This window comes from Macrobrachium nipponense, chromosome 23 (assembly GCF_015104395.2).
Source record: "Macrobrachium nipponense isolate FS-2020 chromosome 23, ASM1510439v2, whole genome shotgun sequence".
In the NCBI taxonomy this organism is placed as follows: domain Eukaryota; kingdom Metazoa; phylum Arthropoda; class Malacostraca; order Decapoda; family Palaemonidae; genus Macrobrachium; species Macrobrachium nipponense.
Window position 1 is genome coordinate 21308085 of NC_061090.1, and position 25900 is coordinate 21333984.

A 25900-nucleotide genomic window follows, 5' to 3' on the forward strand; every position below is an offset into this window, starting at 1 on the left:
CCCAAGCAGAAGAGTCAATCGATCCTTGTATGCCTTAAACCCGGGCATCGTTGTTGCTTCTTTGTAGATGTAGGACCGTTGTGGCATACGTTTCCAATAAAGTCCGGTTTCGTCGACATTAAAGATATGCTCTGGCAAGTACCCTTCATTAACAACGATCTCGTGTAAAGCGTCCTTAAACTTAGCTGCTCCGTCGGCATCAGCGCTTGCTGCTTCACCGCTAATTTTCACACTGAAAATTATGGCAGTTCTTGAAACAACGAAACCATCCAGCACTTGCTGCAAAACTTTTGTTGTGGTTATCATCATACTTCTTCTTTAGTTCTTCAAAAAGCATGCAAGCCTTTGTCTGAATGGTCAAGAGACTTGAGTGGCATGGGCTTTTGTATTTGGTCCTCCATCCACTTTACCAGTAACTGCTCGATTTCTTCCAAAGGCCCTATCCTCTTCTTTGATATAACCGTTGAATGAACAGAAGCAGAAGCCTTTACAGCATCCATTACACGTTTCTTGTCATTTAGGATGGTGGATACCATCGATTGGGATACACGTTCGTCACGTGCGATAACCATGACTGCCTAACCACCTTCACGCTGGTTAATTATCTTCAATTTCTGCTCCAAAGTGATGGACTGCCTCTTCTTTTTTGCACTACCACAGACCTATTTGGTTGTTTGGCAGACAGGTTTTTTTTTTTTTTTTTTTTTTTTTTTTTTTTTTTTTTTTTTTTTTTTTTTTTTTTTTTTTTTTTTAGATTACTTAAAAAACACACGAAAATCACAAACAACCACTGACCTAATCTTACTTGGTTCAGAGCAAAAGCAAGTGAGGTTGGACTTGTTGGCTGCCACCGTATCTACGCTGGCCTCTCGCTCTCGGACCAACATATCGTACAGCGTAGTACGCTGCTGCCTGCACTCATTGTGCACGAAATTTACAGATACATATTTTCAACTTTTTTTTTCTATGTTAATTGCTAATCCCATCGTAACATCAGATTATCGTGAGACGAATTATCGTAACTCGAACCCTACCTGTACAGTTTGACCACTAGTAATTTTATTCAACTCCAATACTGGATCAGGTGGCTGATACATGATGCATAGTGTGTGTACAGGGCATTACAACAGGAAAGCAATTAGTTGTATGAACAGTGGTTCACAGTATCATTTTGGGTTGTTAAGTGTGATCATAAGTATGTTCTACTGTGCACTGGTCATTTCAAACTGCAAATCTAATCCCTGTTCCATTGAATTTAGAAATACAATCCAGACTTATTAGATTACATGATGAATACTACAAGTTAGGTCATAGTACTGGCAATCTTCTTAGGCACGAAGATATAGTAATTCAGTTGTATTCCACATAGGAAAATAAAAAAAGGTATATCTCAGAAAATGCCCAACAGTTTCGTCCTCCAATGGACCTCTTCTTGGAGCGTTTATTAATAAACGCTTCAAGAAGAGGTCCATTGGAGGACGAAACTGTTGGGCATTTTCTGAGATATACCTTTTTTCATTTTCCTATGTGGAATACAACTGAAGTTAGGTCATGTTTCTCAGGTCTGGTATGATAATGTTGACCACAGAGTGAACCTGGCTTACTGAGTGCCAATGTATCTGTTCCTTACGTAGTGTTATTATTATTATTATTATTATTATTATTATATTTTATTATTATTTATTATTATTATTATTATTAATTATTGATTATTATTATTTATTATTCTTATTATTATTATTATTATTATTATTATTATTATTATTTATTATTGGATGGTAGTTGAATCAGACCAACGAACTTGTTTAGGGCTGGCCTCCTCAAAATAGTAAAACAATTAGTTATATGAACAGTTTTCGTAATGCTTGTTTGGTTTGTCTAGTGAACACTCCAGCTGTGCTGGGTCAATTCAAACTGCAGATTTAAATCCTTGCCACGAAGGTTAAAAAAGAAATCCAGACTTATTAAATTACATGATTACTACAAGTTAGGTCATGTGCCGCACGTCTGGTATATTAATGTAGATTGCAGATTAAATTGGCTTACTGAATGCCAAGGTATCTGTTCCTTACAACAGTTTTTATTGTTATTATTAATATTATTATTATTATTATTATTATTATAGCTAGGTTGTTTAACCAGACCACCAAGTCAAAATGCTTGACTTTTATAGGGCTGGCCCTCTTGCAACAGGAAAGCAATTAGTTGTATGAACAGTGGTTCACAGTATCTTTATGGGTTATTTAGCGAGACTATAAGTATGTTCTGCTGTGCATTGGTCAATTCAAACAGAAAATCTGATCCCTGTTCCATGGAAATTAGAAATACAATTCAGACTCTTTAAATTACATAAAGAATACAAGTTAGGTCATGTTTCTCAGGTCTAGTATAATAATTTGGACCACAGATTGTTCCTTACAATAGTAGTAGTAGTATTATTGAATGGTAGTTGCATCAGATGACTGAATGAAAACACCAAACTCGGTTAGGGCTGGCTTTCTCAAAATAGTAAAACAATTTGAAGGATGAACAGTTGTTCATAATGTCTTGTTTGGTTTGTTCAGTAAACACACAGCTATGCTGGGTCAATTGAAACTGCAAATTCCAAGCCTTGTCCTAGGAAGGTTAAAAAAGAAATCCAGACTTATTAAATTACATGATTACTACAAGCTAAATCATGTGCCGCATGTCTGGTATATTAATGTAGATTACAGATTAAATTGGCTTACTGAATGCCAAGGCATCTGTTCCTTACAACAGTTGTTGTTGTTGTCGTTGTTGTTGTTGTTGTTGTTGCATCACCGTGTTGATGGGCCAGAGCCATTTCAAATGTCTGCTCAGTGATGCATCATCCTTCAGAGTGGCAGGACGTCCACTCAGCTCCAGTCCCAATGCCTTCAGCAATTCAATAAAATGTAGTGTTGGTCCTTGTCCACTCAAGGGGTTTGGTGGGTGATGGCGAGTGAGCAGTGTTGTAGTACAGTTTGACCGATAGTAATTTTATTCAACTCCAATACTGGACCACGTGGCTGATACTTGATGTATAATGTGTACAGGGCTTTACAACATGAAAACAATTAGTTGTATGAACAGTTGTTCACAATATCTTTTTGGGTTGTTTAGCGAGATCATAAGTTCGTTCTACTGTGCACTGGTCATTTCAGACTGCAAATCTAATCCCTGTTCCATTGAATTTAGAAATGCAATCCAGACTTGTTAGATTACATGATGAATACTACAAGTTAGGTCATGTTTCTCAGGTCTGGTATGATAATGTTGACCACAGAGTGAACCTGGCTTACTGAATGCCAATGTATCTGTTCCTTACAATAGTGTTATTATTATTATTATTATTATTTTTTTTTTTTTTTTTTTTTTTTGCTCTATCACAGTCTTCCAATTCGACTGGGTGGTATTTATAGTGTGGGGTTCCTGGTTGCATCCTGCCTCCTTAGGAGTCCATCACTTTTCTTACTATGTGTGCCGTTTCTAGGATCACACACTTCTGCAATTAGTCCTGGAGCTACTTCAGCCTCTAGTTTTTCTAGATTCCTTTTCAGGGATCTTGGGATCGTGCCTAGTGCTCCTATGATTATGGGTACGATTTCCACTGGCATATCCCATATCCTTCTTATTTCTATTTTCAGATCTTGATACTTATCCATTTTTTCCCTCTCTTTCTCTTCAACTCTGGTGTCCCATGGTATTGCGACATCAATGAGTGATACTTTCTTCTTGACTTTGTCAATCAACGTCACGTCTGGTCTGTTTGCACGTATCACCCTATCCGTTCTGATACCATAGTCCCAGAGGATCTTTGCCTGATCGTTTTCTATCACTCCTTCAGGTTGGTGCTTGTACCACTTATTACTGCAAGGTAGCTGATGTTTCTTGCACAGGCTCCAGTGGAGGGCTTTTGCCACTGAATCATGCCTCTTTTTGTACTGGTTCTGTGCAAGTGCCGGGCATTCACTTGCTATGTGGTTTATGGTTTCATTTTTCGTATTGCACTTCCTACATATGGGAGAGATGTTATTTCCGTCTATCGTTCTTTGAACATATCTGGTTCTTAGGGCCTGATCTTGTGCCGCTGTTATCATTCCTTCAGTTTCCTTCTTTAGCTCTCCCCTCTGTAGCCCATTGCCAATTGTCATCGCTGGCTAGTTCTTTAGTCTGTCTCATGTATTGTCCGTGCATTGGTTTGTTGTGCCGGTCCTCTGTTCTGTCTGTCTTTCTCCTGTCTCTGTATATTTCTGGGTCTTCGTCTACTTTTATTAGTCCTTCTTCCCATGCACTCTTGAGCCACTCATCTTCACTGGTTTTCAGATATTGCCCCAGTGCTCTGTTTTCGATGTTGACGCAGTCCTCTATACTTAGTAGTCCTCTCCCTCCTTCCTTTCGTGTTATGTATAGTCTGTCCGTATTTGCTCTTGGGTGTAGTGCTTTGTGTATTGTCATATGTTTCCTGGTTTTCTGATCTATGGTGCGGAGTTCTGCCTTCGTCCATTCCACTATTCCTGCGCTGTATCTGATTACTGCACTGCCCATGTGTGTATGGCTTTTATCATATTTCCGGCGTTGAGTTTTGACTTGAGTATCGCCTTGAGTCTCTGCGTATATTCTTTCCTGATCGTGTCCTTCATCTCTTGGTGTTTTATATCCCCTCCTTCCATTATTCCCAGGTATTTGTATCCTGTCTCATCTATGTGTTTGATGTTGCTCCCATCTGGTAGCTTTATCCCTTCAGTTCTTGTTACTTTGCCTTTTGTATGTTGACTAAGGCGCATTTTTCCTATTCTATTATTATTATTATTATTATTATTATTATTATTATTATTATTATTATTGGATGGTAGTTGAATCAGACCACTGAATCAAAACACTGAACTCGTTCAGGGGTGGCCTCCTCAAAATAGTAAAACAATTAGTTGGATGATCAGTTGTTCATAATGTCTGTTTGGTTTGTCTAGTGAACACTTCAGCTATGCTGGGTCAATTCAAACTGCAGATTTAAATCCTTGTCACAGGAAGGTTAAAAAAGAAATCCAGACTTACTAAATTACATGATTACTACAAGTTAGGTCATGTGCCGCACGTCTGGTATATTAATGTAGATTACAGATTAAATTGACTTACTGAATGCCAAGGTATCTGTTCCTTACAACAGTTTTTTGTTGTTGTTATTAATATTATTATTATTATTATAGCTAGGTTGTTTAGCCAGACCACCTAGTCAAATGCTTAATTTTTATAATGCTGGCCCTCTTGCAACAGGAAAGCAATTAGTCGTATGAAAAATGGTTCACAGTATCTGTATGGGTTATTTAGTGAGACCATAAGTAGATTCTGCTGTGCATTGGTCAAATCAAACAACAAATCTGATCCCTGTTCCATGGAATTTAGAAATACAATCCAGACTTATTAAATTACATAAAGAATACAAGTTACGTCATGTTTCTCAGGTCTGGTATGATAATGTGGACCACAGATGGTTACTTACAGTATATTATTATTATTATTATTATTATTATTATTATTATTATTATTATTATTATTATTATTATTATTGAATGGTAGGTGCATGAATGAAAACAAACTCGTTTAGGGCTGGCCTTCTCAAAACAGTAAAACAATTAGAAGGATGAACAGTTGTTCATAATGTCTTATTTGGTTTGTTCAGTGAACACACAGCTGTGCTGGGTCAATTCAAACTGCAAATTCCAAGCCTTGTCCCAGGAAGGTTAAAAAGGAAATCCAGACTTATTAAATTACATGATTATTACAAGTTGAATCATGTGCCGCACGTCTGGTATATTAATGTAGATTTCAGATTAAATTGGCTTACTGAATGCCAAGGTATTTGTTCCTTACAACAGTTATTATTATTATTACTATTATTATTATTATAATTAATATTAGTATTATTATTATTTTAGTACTATTATTATTTTTATTATTATTATTATTATTATAGTTAGGTAGTTTAACCAGACTACCAAGTCAAAATGCTTAACTTTTATAGGGCTAGCCTTCTTAAAGCCCCATACACACTACGTATGTATCATGATGCGCGCAGTGTTGAACAGATGTGTTAAAAAACGACTGTTTCAACACGGAGCTGCGTCACCAAAGTGTTGATGGGCCAGAGCCATTTAAAATGTCTGGTCAGTGATGCATCATCATTCAGAGTGGCAGGACGTCTGCTCAGCTCCATCGCCAATGTTCCAAACAGAAGGGTGCTCCTTCAGCAATTCAAAAAATTGTAGAGTGTGGTCCTTGTCAACTCAAGGGGTTTGGCGGGTGGTGGTGAGTGAGCTATGTGTTGTACAGTTTGACTGCTAGTAATTTTATTCAACACCAATACTGGATCACGTGGCGATACATGATGCATAGTGTGTACAGGTCTTTACAACATGATAGCAAATAGTTGTATGAACAGTGGTTTTTGGGTTTAGTGAGATCATAAGTATGTTCTACTGTGCACTGGTCATTTCAGACTGCAAATCTGATCCCTGTTCCATTGAATTTAGAAATGCAATCCAGACTTGTTAGATTACATGATGAATACTACAAGTTAGGTCATGTTTCTCAGGTCCAGTGTAATAATGTTGACCACAGATTGAACCTGGCTTATTGAATGCCAATGTATCTGTTCCTTACAATAGTGTTATTATTATTGTTATTAATATTATTGGATGGTTGTTGAATCAGACCAGTGAATCAAAACACTGAACTCGTTTAGGGCTGGCCTCCTCAAAATAGTAAAACAATTAGTTGGATGAACAGTTGTTCTTAATGTCTTATCTGGTTTTTTCAGTGAACACACCAGCTGTGCTGTCTCAATTCAAACTGCAGATTCCGATCCTTGTCCCAGGAAGGTCAAAAATGAAATCCAGACTTACTAAATTACATGATTATTACAAGTTAGGTTATGTGCCGCAAGTCTGGTATATTAAACCATAAACGCCGACTGGATGTATTGTACGTCCACTAAAATTGTCTGTCGAGTGCTTAATTGACGTATGAAACGTCTACTACAAAAAGTTTTTTTAAATATTCGCAGAAAAATAGTTATAGGCCTAGTTTGGAAAAAATTTTAAATCATGCGCCTTGAGGGATGTTGGGAGTTCACGGATCAAGCTGCTGTTTTGTTTACAAGCGTTACTGAGGCGCCCATGCGTGAATTTCTTTCTTCTCGCACTAAAAAGCATCAGCGACACATCTCGGAAATTCTTTCGTCACTTTGTCGTAATTTTTGGATCGTTTTATATTAGCCATTACATAGAGTTTGATATATGAAAATGTGTGCAATTTCATGTAGAATACAACAAAAAACAACCTGTGGTTGTAGCTTTTATCAGTTTTGAAATATTTTCATATAAGTCACGATAAGTGCCAAAATTTCAACCTTCGGTCAACTTTGACTCGACCGAAATGGTAGAAAAACGCAATTGTAAGCTAAAACACTTACATTCTAGTAATATTCAATTATTTACCTTCATTTTGCAACAAATTGAAAAACTCTAGCTCAATATTTCGATGCATGGTGAATTTTTGAATAAAAACTTTTTCCTTACGTCTGCGCAGTAACTGCCGAAAAATCAGAAATTAGTTTGTCAGTTTGTCGTAATGTTTGCACCGTTTTATATTAGCCGGTACATAAAGTTTTATATATGAAAATGTGCAAAATTTCATGTAGAATACAAAAAAAATTAACTCATGGTTGTAGCTTTCATCAATTTTGAAATATTTTCATATAAATCACGATAAATAGAAAAAATTCAACTTCCAGTCAACTTTAGCTCGACTGAAATGGTCGAAAACTGCAATTGTAAGTAAAACATTTACATTCTAGTAATATTCAATCAATTACCTTCATTTTGCAACAAACAGGAAGTCTCCAACAAAATATTTTGATTTATGGTGAATTTATGAAAAAAACTTTATGTCCGTGAGTTACGAATTCATGAATCATTTTGTGATAATATTTTCTCTGTGTTGCTTTGATTGTTTTAAAATTTGTTATACATTGGTCCCCCGTATTCGCAGGGAATGCGTTCCAGACCCCCCCGTGAATAGTTAGAACCCGTGAATATTTGGAACCCCCTCTAAAAATGCTCGTAAACTCCTATCCTGAACATGCAAACACCAAAGTATCCATAAAAAGACCATCCTTCATCAAATATACATAAAATATCCTATTATGGTTCATATTAATCTTTGAAATATTATTGGTACTGTTTTAAACTAAATCTTACATTTTATGGTCATACACAAATAAATACTATGTATGTACTGCATGACTTAGTTATGTATGTGAAAATAATCCAGTCCCCCCATAATTATTCAGTCATGCACATTTTCTTTCATAAAGTTACTGTTTAAGACATGCATTTTCTTTTTACAAGGGAAACAATTGTATGTGAAATCACAAGAGATAGAGAGAAAGAACCAAATATGTATGGACATTAAACAATTGTTTTACGCCAGTACAACATATGTAAACAGGGTACTCACCAGTGATGAATGTTGATTAAAGATGATGATGATGAATTAGCCGTGCAGTCCGATGAATGACGATGAAGATATGACTGCTCAGCTAAGCAGAGGAGTTACATATCTAGACCACCGAGTCAAAATGCTTAACTTTTATAGGGCTAGCCTTCTTACAACAGGAGAGCAATTAGTCGTATGAACAGTGGTTCACATTATCTTTTTGGGTTGTTTAGTGAGACCATAAGTACTTTATACTGTGCATTGGTCAATTAAAACTGCAAATCCTAATCCTTGTTCCATGGAATTTAGAATCTAGATTTATTAAATTACATGATAAATACAAGTTAGGTTATGTTTCTCAGATCCGGCATGATAATATGGACCACAGATTGAACCTGGCTTACTGAATACCAATGTATCTGTTCCTTACAATAGTTTTGTTTATTGGTATTATTATTATTATTATTATTGTTATTATATTATTTGATGGTAGTTGAATCAGACCACTGATTCAAAACACCGAACTCGTTTAGGGCTGGCCTCCTTAAAATAGTAAAACAATTAGTTGGATGAACAATTGTTCGTAATGTTTGTTTGGTTTGTTCAGTGAACACATGAGCCGTGGTGGGTCAATTCAAACTGTAAATTCTGTCTGGCCCCAGGAAGTTTTAAAAAGAAATCCAGACATTAAATTACATGATTATTACAATTTAATCATGTGCCACAAGTCTGGTATATTGATGTGAATTGCAGATTGATCCTGGCTTACCGAATCCCAAGGTATCTGTCCCTTACAACAGTGCTATTATTGTAGTTATTGTGAGGTGGTTAAGGGGGCCGGCCGGCTAATGCCCTTTTTCAAGGATAGGACTTTGATATTCATACCACTTAATAAGGTGACTTGGGACATCTCCAAACCGCATATGATTTTCGCCTCTGACCTTCGGTTTTGTGACGCCAGGGCGATTTATCCCGAAAACAACCATTTTTCAAAATCTATCTCCTCCTTGATATTTAATATTAAGACCTGGGATTACTACCATATAGACCTGATGTAGACCTCCAATCGAATGGAGAGTTTTTTTTTTTTCTAAAAGTCATTTTTTTGCAAGATATGAATTTTTCAATATGGTAAAAAAATAAACCCTATAAATCAGGAGAAAAAAATTTATAAAAAAAATACGAAACAAAAATTGGAAAAAAGGGCTCTATTTGATTGTTCTATAATGTCTTCCTGAGTTATATACCAAATTTCAATGTTATAGCTTTAAAAACTAAGTGAAAAGATAGATTTAGAAGGTCAATAAGTATAGTTTTGAGATACGGGCGTTCAAAGTTTTCCTTCGTATTTCTATAAAGAAAAACAATGTTAATGAATAATGATTATTATGATGTATATTTCTTTTTTGTGTATTAATAAACCAAAACTATTTTATTTATCATAATTTTAATCATAAATGATGATCCCTTTGCTCATATATCGCAGCCTGGGGCACTGCTTGAGGCAAGATGAGGCACTCCTTCCTACGCAATTCTCTCTCTCCCCTTCGCTAACTCGGCTTATTACAGCGAATTTTCTTCTTCTGTATGTTAGCGAGATGTTTTCCTTGTATTTTCCTCTTTGGCATGATGAAATTCTTGCCCGAAACCAGATAAACAAATCGTAAATGCAAGAGAATTTCAAGAGGTGAAACTCGAAGGCGTACTCTTTTTTTTTTTTTTTTTTTTTTTTTACAAAGACAATTTAATAAATCATGATTATTATGAATTTCATATTCCATTTTGGGTTTTAAAAAACCAAAACTTTGTTATTTATCATGAATGAAGATCTCTTTGCTCAAAGATCGTCGTAGCCTTGGGCACAGTGTGACGTGTGCTGTCAAGCAAGACGGGGGCGTTACTAAGCAACCCTCCCCTCTCTCTTCACTAACTACGCATATATTATGATATTCTGTAATAATACTTGAGCGATTTTTCTTCGTCTGTATGTTAGCAAGATGTTTTCCTTGTCTTTTCCTCATTGGCATGATGAAATTCTTGCCGAAACCTACATAAACATACGTAAACGCAGGCGTATGTCAGAGGTGAAATGGAACGTGTAGACTACTTGATGTCTGTAACAGCACTAAATCAGGACTGGACAGTGGACTTGGCCTGAAGTCTCCTTCTCGACTCGGGGAATGTCTACAGATGCCATTTCTCCCAATTTCTTTGACAATAATTATCAAAATTTACGATAACTAAGGAGGAAATTATTGCATTTTCTTGTACGGATCAATGTTTTAGGCTTATTGAGTTACGTTAACTAATTACCCTGTAACTACGAAAGTAAGAGGAATTTTGACGAAATATTTCGTATACGTATTCTCAATTGCCATATGAAGCTCCATGAATTTTTTCATGACTTTGCATTTTTCGCCCTATACCTCCATATATAGGCGTTCCGGCCGGCCCCCTTAAATCAGACCAAGTTACAATACATGTACCGGACCTCTAGGGCTGCTCTCCTTACAACAATAGAGCAGTTAGTGTGATGAACTGTAGTTTAAACTTTCCATTTGTTTTATTTAGTGAACCTTTTTCCATGTAGTTTAACGATAAAATCCAAACATATTAAATTACTTGATTGATACAGGTCAGGTCGTACGTCGCACATCTGGTAGTATATTAATGTAGATTATAGATTAAACTGGGTTTACTGAATACCAAGGCATCTGTTCCTTAAAACAGTTGTTATTATTACATTAATATTATTATTGCTAGTATTGGTAGATAGTCTAACCAGGCCACTGAGTCGAAGCACCTGCCTTAGAGGGCAGTCCTTGCAACAGTAAAGCAGTTAGTTGGATGAACAGTGGTTCACAGTATCCTTTTGGTTTGTTTAGCGAACCTGTAAGTACTGCTCACTTTTTTGTGGGTCAGTTTAAGCTGTACACCCTGATCTCTGTTCCGTGGAGTTTAGATATAAAATCCAGACTTATTAAATTACATTATTAATACAAGTTATGTCTTGAGCCACAGGTCTGTTATATTAATATAGATTGTAGATTAAACCTGGCCAAATGAATTCTAAGGTATTAAGGTATCTGTTCCTTACAAAAATTATTATTGGTAGGTACTGTCACCAGATCACCGAGTCATAATGCTTGACTTCTGGGCTGGCCATATTGCAACAGGAAGGCAATTAGTTGTATGAATAGTGGTTTACAGTATCCTTTATTATTATATTGTTATGCAATGAAACCATTTGTACTTCCTACTGTGCACTGGTCAGTTCAGACTGCAAATCCTGATCTCTGTTCCATGGAATTTAGAAACACAATCCAGACTTACTAAATTATACGATGAATATAAGTTCAATATTGTGTTGCAGATCTGGTATAATAATGTGGACTATAGATTGAACATTGTTATTATTATTATAATTTTATTTTTGATTGGCAGTTGAATCAGACCACTAAATCAAAACTCCAAACTCCTATGGGGCTGGCCTGCTTAAAATAGTAAAAGTTAGTACGTAGTCAGATAAACAGTTGTTCCTAATGTCCGTTGGTTTGTTCAGCGAACACACCAACTATTTGGGTCCATTCAAACTGCAAATTCTGTTCCTTGTCCCAGGGAATTTACAACTGATATCCAATACATGATGAATACAAGTTAGGTCATTTGCCACTCTTCTTCTTCTTCTTCTTCCCAGCTTTTTCCCATTTTTATATGGGGTCGCCGTTTCGGATGAGCCGTTTCCATCTATTTCTATCTTGCACTTCTGCCTCATCAATTCCCTTCTCATGTAAATCTCCTCTCACACAGTCCTTCCATCTCTTTCTTGGTCTCCCTCTCTTTCTTCTTCCTTGCACCTCCACTCCCATAGTATGTCTCCCAGCGTGGTCCTCATCTCTCCTCAAAACAGGTGTCCATACCATCTCAGCCTCCCCTCCGCACTTTCTTGATACTTCCACCACCTTAGTTGACCCCCTTATGTAGTCATTTCTGATCCTATCCACTCTTGTTACCCCAGACATCCACCTAAGCATTCTCATTTCTGCCACATCCATCTTCTTCTGCTCTGCTTTTCTCATGCTTGCTGTTTCCGTACCATACAGCATTGCTGTTCTTACCACCGTCTTGTGAAATTTTCCTTTTAACCTAAGCGGCACTCTTTTGTCACAAAAAGAACTCCCGAGGCCGCTCTCCCAGTTGTTCCAGCCTGCCTGTACCCGATGTTTTACTTCTTCTTCCATACTTCCTCCAGCGGTTAAAAAAAACACAAGATACCCAAATACTTTAAAACTTATCAACCTCTCCTTATTTGCTCTCCACCAAGCTGAATACTTTCTCTATCATCCCCCTCAGTGGTGGTACACATATATTCTGTCTTGGATCTACTTATTCTCATTCCTCTGTCCTCCAGTACTTGTCTCCATCTTTCCAATTTCACTTCCAGATCTTCCCTGCTCTCTGCACACAGAACCATATCATCCGCATACAATATGTTCCATGGTACTGTCTCCCTTACTTCCTCTATTATAACATCCATCACTATGTTAAAGATAAATGGGCTCAGAGCCGACCCCTGGTGTAATCCTACTAACTCACCTCAAAACCTTCTGTCTCCCCAACACTGCTCCTCACTCTGGTAAATACATTCCGGTACATCTCTTGTATCAATCGCACATACTTCTCTTTTTGGCACCATCTTCTCCCTCAGGCTCCTCCATACCTCTTGTCTCGGGACTCTGTCATAAGCCTTTTCAAGGTCAATGAATACCATATGTAGGTCCCTTTGTCTTTCCCCGAATTTCTCCATTATTTGCCTCAGACAAAATATACCATCTGTTGTTCCCCTTCCCTTCATAAATCCCATCTGCTCTTTACCTATTTGTACTTCTTCTCTCAGTCTAGCATCTATCATCCTTTCCAGTATCTTCAAAGTGTGGGACATCAATTTAATGCCCCTATAATTACCACACTCTTGGACATCGCCTTTCCCTTTAAAAATTGGGATCAATATACTCCCACGCCACTCATTTGGTATCTTTTCCTGTTCAAGGATCTTTATCATAAGATCGTACAGTATATCCACTCCTTCATCTCCTAATGCTTTCCATGCCTCCACCGGGATCATGTCTGGTCCGGTTGCCTTCCCATTCTTCATCTTCTTCAGTGCATTTAGTACCTCTTGCCTAGAAACCTCATTACCATGCCAATGTTCACTTGCCCATCCTCTCTTATTAGTCTATTATTTTCTTCATTTAACAACTGTTCGAAATATTCTTTCCATCTTCTCTTCACAATGTCTTCCTCCTTTCTAAGCACTACACCCTCTTGATTCTTTATTTGTTTGATGTGTGTTATATCTTTGGTGCCACTGGTCTGTTATTATTGTTATTTGTACGAAATCAAAACACCTGACTTACAGGGCTTTCCACCTTAAAATAGTGAAATAATAAGTTGGATGAATAGTAGTTTGTGTTTGTTTAGTGAACCTGTAATTAATTTCTATTTTGTATGAGTCAGTTCAGACTGCAAACCATGATCCATGTACCAGAGAGTTTGAAAGTTGATATCCAGACTAAATAAATAACATGATAAATACAAGGTAGGTTATTTGCCACAGATCTGGTATGGTATTGTGGATTACAGTTTAAACGTGGCTTACTGAATGCCTAGGTTTCTGTTCCTTTCAGTATTATTATTATTATTATTATTATTTTGCTCTATCACAGTCCTCCAATTCGACTGGGTGGTATTTATAGTGTGGGGTTCCGGGTTGCATCCTGCCTCCTTAGGAGTCCATCACTTTTCTTACTATGTGTGCCGTTTCTAGGATCACACTCTTCTGCATGAGGCCCGGAGCTACTTCAGCCTCTAGTTTTTCTAGATTCCTTTTCAGGGATCTTGGGATCGTGCCTAGTGCTCCTATGATTATGGGTACGATTTCCACTGGCATATCCCATATCCTTCTTATTTCTATTTTCAGATCTTGATACTTATCCATTTTTTCCCTCTCTTTCTCTTCAACTCTGGTGTCCCATGGTATTGCGACATCAATGAGTGATACTTTCTTCTTGACTTTGTCAATCAACGTCACGTCTGGTCTGTTTGCACGTATCACCCTATCCGTTCTGATACCATAGTCCCCAGAGGATCTTTGCTGATCGTTTTCTATCACTCCCTCAGGTTGGTGCTCGTACCACTTATTACTGCAAGGTAGCTGATGTTTCTTGCACAGGCTCCAGTGGAGGGCTTTTGCCACTGAATCATGCCTCTTTTTGTACTGGTTCTGTGCAAGTGCCGGGCATTCACTTGCTATGTGGTTTATGGTTTCATTTTTCGTATTGCACTTCCTACATATGGGAGAGATGTTATTTCCGTCTTATCATACTTTGAACATATCTGGTTCTTAGGGCCTGATCTTGTGCCGCTGTTATCATTCCTTCAGTTTCCTTCTTTAGCTCTCCCCTCTGTAGCCATTGCCAATTGTCATCGCTGGCTAGTTCTTTAGTCTGTCTCATGTATTGTCCGTGCATTGGTTTGTTGTGCCATGCCTCTGTTCTTTCTGTCTTTCTCCTGTCTCTGTATATTTCTGGGTCTTCGTCTACTTTTATTAGTCCTTCTTCCCAAGCACTCTTTAGCCACTCGTCTTCACTGGTTTTCAGATATTGCCCCAGTGCTCTGTTTTCGATGTTGACGCAGTCCTCTATACTTAGTAGTCCTTCTCCCTCCTTCCTTTCGTGTTATGTATAGTCTGTCCGTATTTGCTCTTGGGTGTAGTGCTTTGTGTATTGTCATTTGTTTCCTGGTTTTCTGATCTATGCTGCGAGTTCTGCCTTCGTCCATTCCACTATTCCTGCGCTGTATCTGATTACTGGCACTGCCCATGTGTTTATGGCTTTTATCATATTTCCTCCATTGAGTTTTGACTTGAGTATCGCCTTGAGTCTCTGCATATATTCTTTCCTGATCGTGTCCTTCATCTCTTGGTGTTTTATATCTCCTCCTTCCATTATTCCCAGGTATTTGTATCCTGTCTCATCTATGTGTTTGATGTTGCTCCCATCTGGTAGCTTTATCCCTTCAGTTCTCGTTACTTTGCCTTTTTGTATGTTGACTAAGGCGCATTTTTCTATTCCAAACTCCATCCTGATGTCTCCAGATACAATCCTTACAGTCTGGATTAAGGTATCTATTTCCTTGATGCTCTTACCATACAGCTTGATGTCGTCCATGAACATCAGATGGTTGATTTTGTTGCCTCTTTTCTTGAGTTGGTACCCGGCATCCATCTTCTGTAGTACTTTTGTCAGGAATCATGGCTACTACGAAGGAGTTGTGGGGACGGTGAGTCGCCCTGGAAGATCCCTCTCCTGATATTAACCTCTGCTAGTCTTTTTCCAGAGCTTGTAAGTATTGTATTCCAGTTGCGCATTGTATTGGAATACAATACTTATTATTATTATTATTATTATTATTATTATTATTATTATTATTATTATTAGGTAGTTGAGTAGATTACTTGAGTCAGAAAAGACCTGACTCTTGTAGGTCTGCCGTCCTAACAGCAGTAAAGCGATTAGTTGGAAGAATTATGGTTCAAAATATTTTGGTTTATTTGTCGAACCCAAAAACAGTTCAAACAGCAAACCCTGATCTCTGTTCCATGTAGTGTCAAAGTAAAATCCAGACTTATTAGATTACATGATTAATACAAGTTAGGTCTGGTAAATTACTATGTATTAAAGAGTAAATCTAGTAAGCTAAGTGCTGACTGGGCAATTTTTTTCCATACAAAAGGAAAGCCATTTGTTTGAGAAAGGGGTTAATTTTGTAAAATACTTTTAATATTTACATATCTTTCCACGAAGAACACCAATTTTTTACATAAGTCTACCTATAATTTTTATATTAAATACGGTAGTACCTCAGACTTCAAACTAAATCTGTTCCAGAAGGTTGTTCGAAGTACGATTTGTTTGAAATATGAAACAAATATCTCCATAAGAAATAAAGGGAATCAGGATAATTCATTCCAGCCAACCCAAAAAGTCCCCCTTTTCACTTTTTTCTGTTATTAATGTGTTCAAAAGTTGAATTAAGAGTATAAAGCAATGAAACAGTATGTTATATGAAGTAAAATATCCAAAATGTTATTTTTTCTGCGTATGATATACATACCATTCGGTGAAAATGATACTGAATTACTCTCAAATTGCTGCAGTGTAAATTTTCTTGATATGTATTTACAGATAAATGCTTCCAATTACTTATCTGGAATGGCACCGCTGCAGGGGCAGTTATCCAGTGAAATGATGAAGTTGGTATCCCAAGTTGGCAAATCAGTGGATAGCTTTTCCCAGTCAGGTAAATATTACTTCTTAGAATCAAATATCTCGTCAACCTTACCATGGGCCTCGCTTGCAGTTTCCTGTAGTTAAGAACTAAATTGCTTTTAAATCTCATCCTGGGTTTAATTTTATTTGTTGTGCACTGCCATGGGGTAATGACCTTTGCATGTCACTTTTTTTTTTATCTATGTATTTAGCAGTATTTGATATGTAGGTTCTGACAATTTTACTTTTACCTGGAATAACAGAAATTTGTTCTCAGAAATTTAATGACCCTCATGTAAAAGTTTCAAAGAGAGTTTCATCATCCTCATCAGCCATTACTAGTCCACTGCAGGACAAAGGCCTCAGACAAGTCCTTCCACTCCCGTCTGTTTGTGGTCTCTCTATGCCATTCTATACCCGCATATTTTCTTAGCTCGTCAATCCATCGTCTTCTCTTCCTTCCCCTGCTTTGTTTGCAATCTCTAGGGACCCATTTTGTTATTCTTTTTGTCCATCTATTATCTGACATTCTCATTATATATCCTGTCCACACCCATTTCTTTTTCTTACTTGTTAGAATATCCTCTACTTTAGTTTGCTCTTGTATCCATGTTGTTCTTTTCCTACCTCTTAGTGTTATTCCCATCATTATTCTATCCATAGCTCTTTGAGTTGTAACCAGCTTATGCTCTACAACTTTAGTTTCTGGTGCATAAGTTAGTGCTGGTAGGACCATCTGATTAAATACTTTTCTTTTTAGAGAAAGTGGCATTACTTTTCATAATCTCATTTTGTTTACCAAAAGCTCTCCATCCCATGCTTATCCTTTTAATTTTGGTCTCATGTCCTGGGGAAACACTGTCTGTCCTAAACACATATATATTCATTTACCGTTTATACTCGCGTATCATGCAAATTTTGAAGCCCTAATTTTGGAGCTAATTTTAAGGGGGTCGCATCTTACATGAGATATAAAATTCGAGTATGTAATAATCATATATTAGTATCATATAAAATACAAACATAATAGATATGCATCTTTTCCATGGATATTTTAAAAAGTTTTGTTTTACTTGACTGCATCTAATAATATATGTATTTTCATATTACTATTTGTCTGTATTATAAAATACAAACAGCAATCAATGTTATGTTTTGGAAATCAGCTGAGGGTGATTGCGAAGTTTGTTTGTTTTGCTGTGTTGAACTCAAATCAGAGCGACTTTCTTGCCTCTAGTTAGCGCAAATGAATCTCAAGATACTCTGTTTATATGAGACAAGGTTATTTTACGTTATACAAAATGTTTTCAAGTGGAAATATCACTTGAAAACGTATCGTTTGTGAACGAAATTTAGTTATTTTTTTTTTTTATCATCAGAATACTACGAGCTTTATGTATTTATCTTTTATTGGAGTGAAAACAGTAAAATGTGTTCTTTTTATGCCCAATAGTTTGGATTAAAACACATTTCTCTGAAATTTTGTTTACATGCAAGTTTGATGGTACTATACCGAAGTTTGCGAAAGTTTCATCCATAGTGAGTAAGGCTATAATACTATTATCGTGCATCGCCAACAAGGATAAAACTCAGTAAACTTAGGCCATCAAACACAACCGTAGATTAAATTGAGAGAAAATGATTTTAATCAAAGCTTCAGGTCTTGAAAGAACACATTTTACTGTTGTTTTCACGCTGATAAAAGATAAGTAAAGTAACGGTAAAGTTCGCACCTTGATGAAATGAAGTGAAAAATGCGAACAGAATCACATAATATTTTTACCCAATAAACATGCCCACAAAGCAATCTGTTAACGAAAAAAAATGCTTTAGTTCACAAAGCGGTTTAATTTCATATTTTGACTTAAAAACATGTCGTATAATGAGAAATTAATAAAAACATGTCGTATAATGACAAATTACTTTGTCTCATATAAGTAGAGTAACTAGATATTTTATGCGAAATAGAAGAAAGACAATTCTCTCTGAAATGAGTTAAATACGGAGAAATAAACTCATTCACTATCAGCTGATTTCCAAACCAAAAACACTGACCGCTTTGTTAGTATTTTGATACAGTAATATGAGAATACATACAATATTATTGGATACTGTAATATATAACTTTTTAAAACAATCAGAAGAGATGCATATTCATTGTGTATTTATTTCGTAAATATATGTAGCCGTCAGCAGCCTGACATTGCTCAACTAGGTATGCCTATGTCGGTCCGAATCTGATTCCCATTTCGTGTCCATTTTTTCCCACTGATATAATCAGAATGCATTGAAACTCCAAAATTGGCTTTTATTAATAAAATAAATTACTAAATTATATCTTATATGCAGTATACAGCATACTGAGGGCTAGGCTACTGTATTCGTATATATACGATACATGTACGTACCCCGATATCATCATCATCGTATAGGTGAGGCTAACTTGTTAAATGTTATTCAGTTTCTCTTTGTACTGAATCATCATAAGCCAATGTGCATTGAACCTAGAGAATTAGCCGAAATTAATAATTACTATGCCATATATGTATAAAGTATGCTGTGTAGTGTGGGCTAGGCTACCCTATATGTAAAGATGGTACTACTGATTACCCTAGTGTAGTCTACGCTAGTGAAATATTCCCGTGTCCAAATTGATTTATGACTGGTTGTTCTTAACCAATTGTGGTAGTAAGTCGACTACTACCTGTAATGTAAAAATATCAGTTGTATTCTCATTAACGTCATTTGTAACATATATATGGTAATTTTTTACTATCGTATGATGGTTGAAATGCAAGCAAAATGGCTGTTTTTATCGGATTGGTTGTTCACAGCAAATCAGCTGTTTCTGGCTGTATGCATTTTCCAAACAAGTATATCATTACTACCGATACTTTTTGCATTCTCTTTTACTTTTTAAAAGTTAACTAGAAGATGGGATAGATTAAGAGATGGAGGAAAAGGGGTTAGCCTATTGTTAAATTTTGGTCTTGTAAATTTAACTCGCATGATACATGAGATACGTTATAAAATTATTTTTTGAGGGTGAAAATTTTGTGGTCGTATGATATGCGAGATAGCATGTTATGCGAGTATGTACGGTACAATCTCTAGAGGTTCGTCCATAACCCTTATTTGTTGTCTGTATTTTCATTGAACATTATCTTAGTTTTGTCCATATTAATTTTCAGTCCTACATTTCTGCTTTCTCTCTTCAAATCTTCTCTCATCATTTGTAATTTTTCCCTGATTCACTGAGTAGAACTAAGTCATCTGCAAATCTTAAGTTGTTAAGGTATTCCGCATTAATGTTAATTCCTACATTTTCCCAATCTAATTTCTTAAAAACTCCTTCTAGGCACGCTGTGAATAATTTAGGATTGATGGGGTCTCCCTATCTAACTCCTTTTCTCAATCAGAAATATCTCATTGTCTTTATGTAGTTTTAGGATTGCTGTACTACCCGTGTAGATCTTCAAGTGTTCTAACATAAGATTCATCCACTCCCTGCTCACTGTCATGAATAACAATTATAATTTGATTTTTGGACCCATCATTTACACTGGTTCACATCCACAGTCATCATGAATTTCATTGCCTCAGAGATCCCTCATTGCTAGGTAGTTGGGGCCTATGAGCTTCACTTTTTTTTAGCTTGGGCTATACTTGCAAGAAATTAGCTTGGTTGGGAAGCAGCAAATTTGACTGATTGGAATTTACGCAATTTAGCCCAAATGTGTAAATAGTTAACAGGTTTCAGGTGCTGAGTCAAATTAGGGCACAGAATTAGCATATTGAAATTAAGGATTTAACTGCCATTATTTGTTAAATGAAACTTTAAACATAATTCAGGGATATATTTTTTATAAATTAACAAAGCTGGATTATAAAATTCAGCTGACCTCTATATATAAATTGAGTTAATTTTAAATGAAGATTTTGACCTTGCTCCACCCATTTCAAAACATTTTGTAGCCCATGTATTATTTGTATCTTCAGCTTCAACAACAACTTGCATCTTAAATTAAGCCGTATACTCTTCGAGACCATCTATTTGTTGCATGAAGGATGAATAAAAATAAATTTCAGTTTTGCTTATGGAAGTCACACACATTCAGAAAGACTAAAATATTACAAAGTTCCCAGACATGTGGGAAAAGATATATATAAAACACAAATGAAAACAAAATTAAAACACTAAACCAAAGAAAGGGGTCCTTTCTCCCTGAAAGCAATATTCTCTAGGAGACAGACCATGTTATCTCGCACAACGCAAGTGATGCTGATGCAGAGTGAAAGGTGTATCTACTGCAAAAGCATCTATCTTAAAGAATGTCAACAGTGAACAAGGATGGATTGTGTAAAAACGTTGACATCCACGAAACATCTGGAAAGTGCAGGCTTAAGATAAAAAGACCAGCTTAAGATAAAAAGGAGAGCGAAGTGAAACTCCACTCTCCATGGCGGTAAAAGAAAGACTGGCATATTGCGGGGTACGAGCTTGGTTGTTGACCAAGCATCCACCCTGTATATGCATGAGTTGCCAGATACCACAGATTCCTTGTTTTACAATCTTTGATTGTTTTTACCAGTTTCCAGCGAACACTAGAAGATTATCCTATTGTTAAGACCTCAGGTTTGTTAGCTATGAAAAATATAAATTGATTTAAAAATTTGTCATTTTTAACAAGTTGATAGCTATTGCAACCATAAACAAAATGTGATAGTTACGGTAACTAACATTGACAAATGGCTGTTTTGCATTTTGTTTGTTTGTCAGTACTTGCTGTTATTTATGCCAGGGCTTTGTGGGAAGTGGTAAGTGACGCTTAATTTAAAAAATGCTGTGTGTAATAAATTTTTGGACAAACCATAAGTTTGGTAAACATGGTTGAACTTATGACAACTTGCATTTAGCCTCTTAATGAATTGAAAGCTAACTTAGATGTAATGTGCAGTATGTGTGGAATCTATCAAAACCAGGACAGGCATGGTGAGCCTAGCCTCATATAATCTACCAGCAATGAAATTTGGATATTAAAGCATAGCCTAGTGTAATCTATTGAAAATGCAGTTTGCACAGTACTTAAGATGTGATGTCAGGTTTTTTGGGATAAAATTTTAAGGGTAGCATGATATACAAGGTCAGATGGTACATTGGGGAAAATCCATGATAGACAACTTGAGTAAGGACCTTCAACTTTTAGATATATCCTAAGTGATTTGGAAAAAATCACCACACTGTGTACAAAATAGTTCGGCTGTAGTGTTTAAGAGAAAATCACCAAAAAATGGTATACAAAATGACTTCAGAGTTCATTGCCCATTGTTCCTGAAACAGTTCCTTATTTTTGCTTTCTGGTTACTTAACAAGGGTTCAGATATCCAGAAGTGTTTGAGTTTATGCTGATTGTGAAATAAGAACAAGTAATTGTACTCCAATAGCTTGTTTACTTTCGTTTAAAATTGCTGACAGAACAATCATTTATAAAGTTTTTTGTCATTCTGATCATCCTTTCAGTCCATTATGAAGTACTTGTACGTATATGGTAGCAGTTGCCTTTTCATTTGTATGGTCAGTACCATACTCTTCAAGATGTTTTGTTCCAGCTGTTACTAAATTATGGAATTCTCTTCCTAATCATGTTAATTTAAGCTTTGTGCAAAGTTTGCATATTGGTTTTATTGTATTTGTTTTTACTTATTTATATTTATAGTTTTTTTTTCCATATTTCTTTTCCCTTACTGGACTGCTTTCCTCATTTGTGGCCTTTTGGCTTGTAGAAGTCTACTTTGCCTACTAGGAGTGATGCTAATAATAATTATATCAACTGAAGTTGTTATAAGGCATTACACTTCTACTTTGGGTCTGGTAGGGCCAGGCATGTTTACATTCCCTCCTTCCAACAGGAAAGGTTATGATTATGAATATGTAGTATTCACATCCATGTGACTATGGGAAAGAATAGACTTCAGGATATCTCTTAGAAAACAAATAAGAGGTGACTGATTAAGTGGGAAAACTCATGAGATCAACTATATTGGTATCCTTTCATTACAACATTCCTCCGTGATGATTTAGATATGAAACTTATTTGCATATATAAATTAGAGGTAGTTAAATAAGAACTAGTTCTAGGAATATGGAACTTGTCAGCAAGCTACATAAACATGACACATGTAAAGTGAGGCTCTTGCCTGCCTGGAATCTATGGATTCAGGGGTGGGTTATATGAGGCCAGTCAACCAACAGATGATTTTTAGATCAGGAATGAAGTGTCTAGGATTTGTGATGACCAGAAATGGGAGTAGATGTAAATGAATGCTTTGTTGGGGAATAATATTAGTCATGCTGTGAGTATGGTACCTATTGCATACCATAAATATTTGTCTTGTCTGTATTTCTGTATAAAGCAATGTATATTTTTTATCAGTGTTATTACTGATTTGATATAGGGCAGGTGGTATGTCAACCAAGTAACAAGTAGTATGTGAAACACAATGAGATTAGATGATTGTGGATGTGATTTCTTGATAATGGGGGGTGAATTTTTTCACAGAGAACTCAAAATGTTAAGTGATGTGATTTTAGCACAATTTTTATCATAGCACTTATAAACTGTAAATGTGGACAAATATGAGTAGAAAATTATCTGATTCACATTAAATTGAGAACTGCATAAAACTATTTGAATGAAGGGCACATAATGCAATATCTACTGTATTTTACTTGTATAAATTTATTAGATGTAATGTCATATAAATCCTAATTTAAAATTTATCACACCAGTTGGTATTTTTCTCACTTCCCTGAAACCAACCCCACCATGTTTGCAGATGTAGAGTGTTTGTTACACTAAGTGTAAAAGATGAAATCCTTTGGTTTTTTTGCAAGTTTTTCTGTTGTATGAGCATAAATAATCAGAAAAATAATTTTAATGATGATATGCATGGAAGTAATTTTGCTTGTAGTTTACATGATGGAAATTCAGAGCTGTGTGTTAATGAGAGAACATCACAAAACTGGAAATGCTGGTGTGATTCTCTTTATCTTTATTTATTCCTTATTCTGCATGTTTGGTAAATGTTTCGAGAGAGAGATGGAAATGTGCATGGCTGGTTTTTTTTGTTTTGTTGACTATATTTAATTTATTTGTGTGAATATTTTATTTGAGATCTTGTGCTATGTATGTGTTATCCACAGGACCATACCCAAACCCAGGCACCCCTACCTCAATTTCTTCCCACCTGTCTCCCTATGGAGATGTGTCAAGGGGAAACCAACACTCGCATCACATGTCACCCCACCACCTCCACCCCACACACGGAGGTAGGCAGAACATCCTCCGTTGCACGAGTTTATTCAGAGGTGGATTTTATTTTAGAATTTAAAGTGCATTTGTACATATATACTTGTAGTATTTACTACAGTTTAACTATACTTTGTTCATACACGAAACAAACCTTCGGTCTTAACATTAGGATTTACTAGCGCCAAGCTGGAAACCGGTAGAATTAAAATTACACTTGTGAGATCCAGGGACTAATGGCATCTATACCAGGTCACGGGGCATGTATACCCAGAATGCCCACGGCTACCTGTGACCCACCAGTTATTTTCCTACCGCCTTTAAGATAAGACGTGTTACTGTCTATCTGATTTAAAGCCGGTTTTTCAGTTTGCCCGTTCTTTATCCATTTCATTTTTTATTTTTCATTCCTTTTCTTTCTCCAAGTGTGATCAGTGTGTGGTAAGAGTGTATACGTGGTATGATGGAGAATTTTGCCTCAACATCGGGATCATCTACCGTTTCGAAGAGGAGACAAAGGAAATGCCCAGGAGTCAGTGGCTTTCCATGTTCTAGGTTCCTAACTTCGGTGTCGACGGATCCTCATCCAACGTGTAGTAGGTGCAGGGAAAACGTATGTACGGTTACTAATCCGTGTTCTGTTTGTCGCGGTTGGTCGGTGGAACAGTGGAAGAAGTTCTATGGGAAAAGCCAATACAAAAGGAAGGTGGTGACGCCATCTTTGGATGACCAAACCTTACCGGCTTCTTTTGTATCGGCAATAAACCAGGCTGCTCCATATGTTTCTCCACCTGCTTTTGATTTGTCTCATACCCCTTCGGTTTCTCCTAGCGGTTCTGTATCGGAAACGTCAGGAGGGGCCTTGGGTAATCTTATGAATAATATGCACTCTCCTTTGTTCCTAGCAAGTAGAGGGGGAGATCCGCCATCTTTGTTCCAGGCTCCTGCTCCTCAAGCGCATAGGTTAGATGGTACGTGGTCAGCGCTAGGCCTACCAGGCGTACCAACCTTGGATGGTCTGCTTGCGCATTATATGACGTCACGGTTCCAGCAGGGTCCGGCAGCGCTGAATGTTCCTCATCCCCCGGGCTTGCAATTTATGGGAATTAATGCCGCGGCTTCACCATCCCACTCAGTGTTTACAGCGATGCAGAACGTGGGAAGTAGTTTGGCAGCAAACGTGCGGTTGCCAGCAGAAACCTCTCAGTCTCTCCCTACGAGAGGGATGACGTCACAACATACGTCACACTCCGATATGGCAGGCGTGATGACGTCACAGACCGATTCTCGGCCTTTTTCGCTGCACCCAGACGCTAATACGCCTTCTGACCCGTCAATGCAAACTGTAATGCAGAAATTACAGGATATAGAGAAGAGAATGAATAAGAGAGACAAAAAGAAAAAGTGTGATTCGCCTTCTTCGTCTTCTTCCTCTAGTTCGGCGTCATCACTAAGTCCGATAACGTCACGGCGAGCGCCAGTCAGGCGTTGGAGGAGGATTCGGGAGTTCCTGGCGGATCCTCGGGCTAAGAGGAGGAGAATCAATTCTTCCTCATCTTCAGACCAAGACTGTCATTTCCAAGTCAGCAGGAAGGTCGGGAAGTCAGTGGCTATTAAGCACAAGGTTGGCAGACGAAGCCGTTCGCAAGAATCCGAACAAGCGAGAGAGGTGACGGCCGGCGGGCTAGCGGCCGAGGCGGAGTTGCCAGTTCGGATCGCAAAAACTGCGATACCTCTGGTAAAATCGACGTTGGCGGCGAAAGG

General features: G+C 37.0%; 1 protein-coding gene across 1 annotated transcript in view; it reads left to right on the top strand.

Moving 5' to 3' along the window:
- Window positions 1-25900, top strand: part of LOC135199281 (ubinuclein-1-like) — a 163749-nt gene that overhangs the window by 119969 nt on the left and 17880 nt on the right. The window contains 2 exon segments of the mRNA XM_064227186.1: window positions 16743-16857; window positions 24031-24156. Of these exon segments, the coding sequence (XP_064083256.1) occupies window positions 16743-16857; window positions 24031-24156 (241 nt within the window).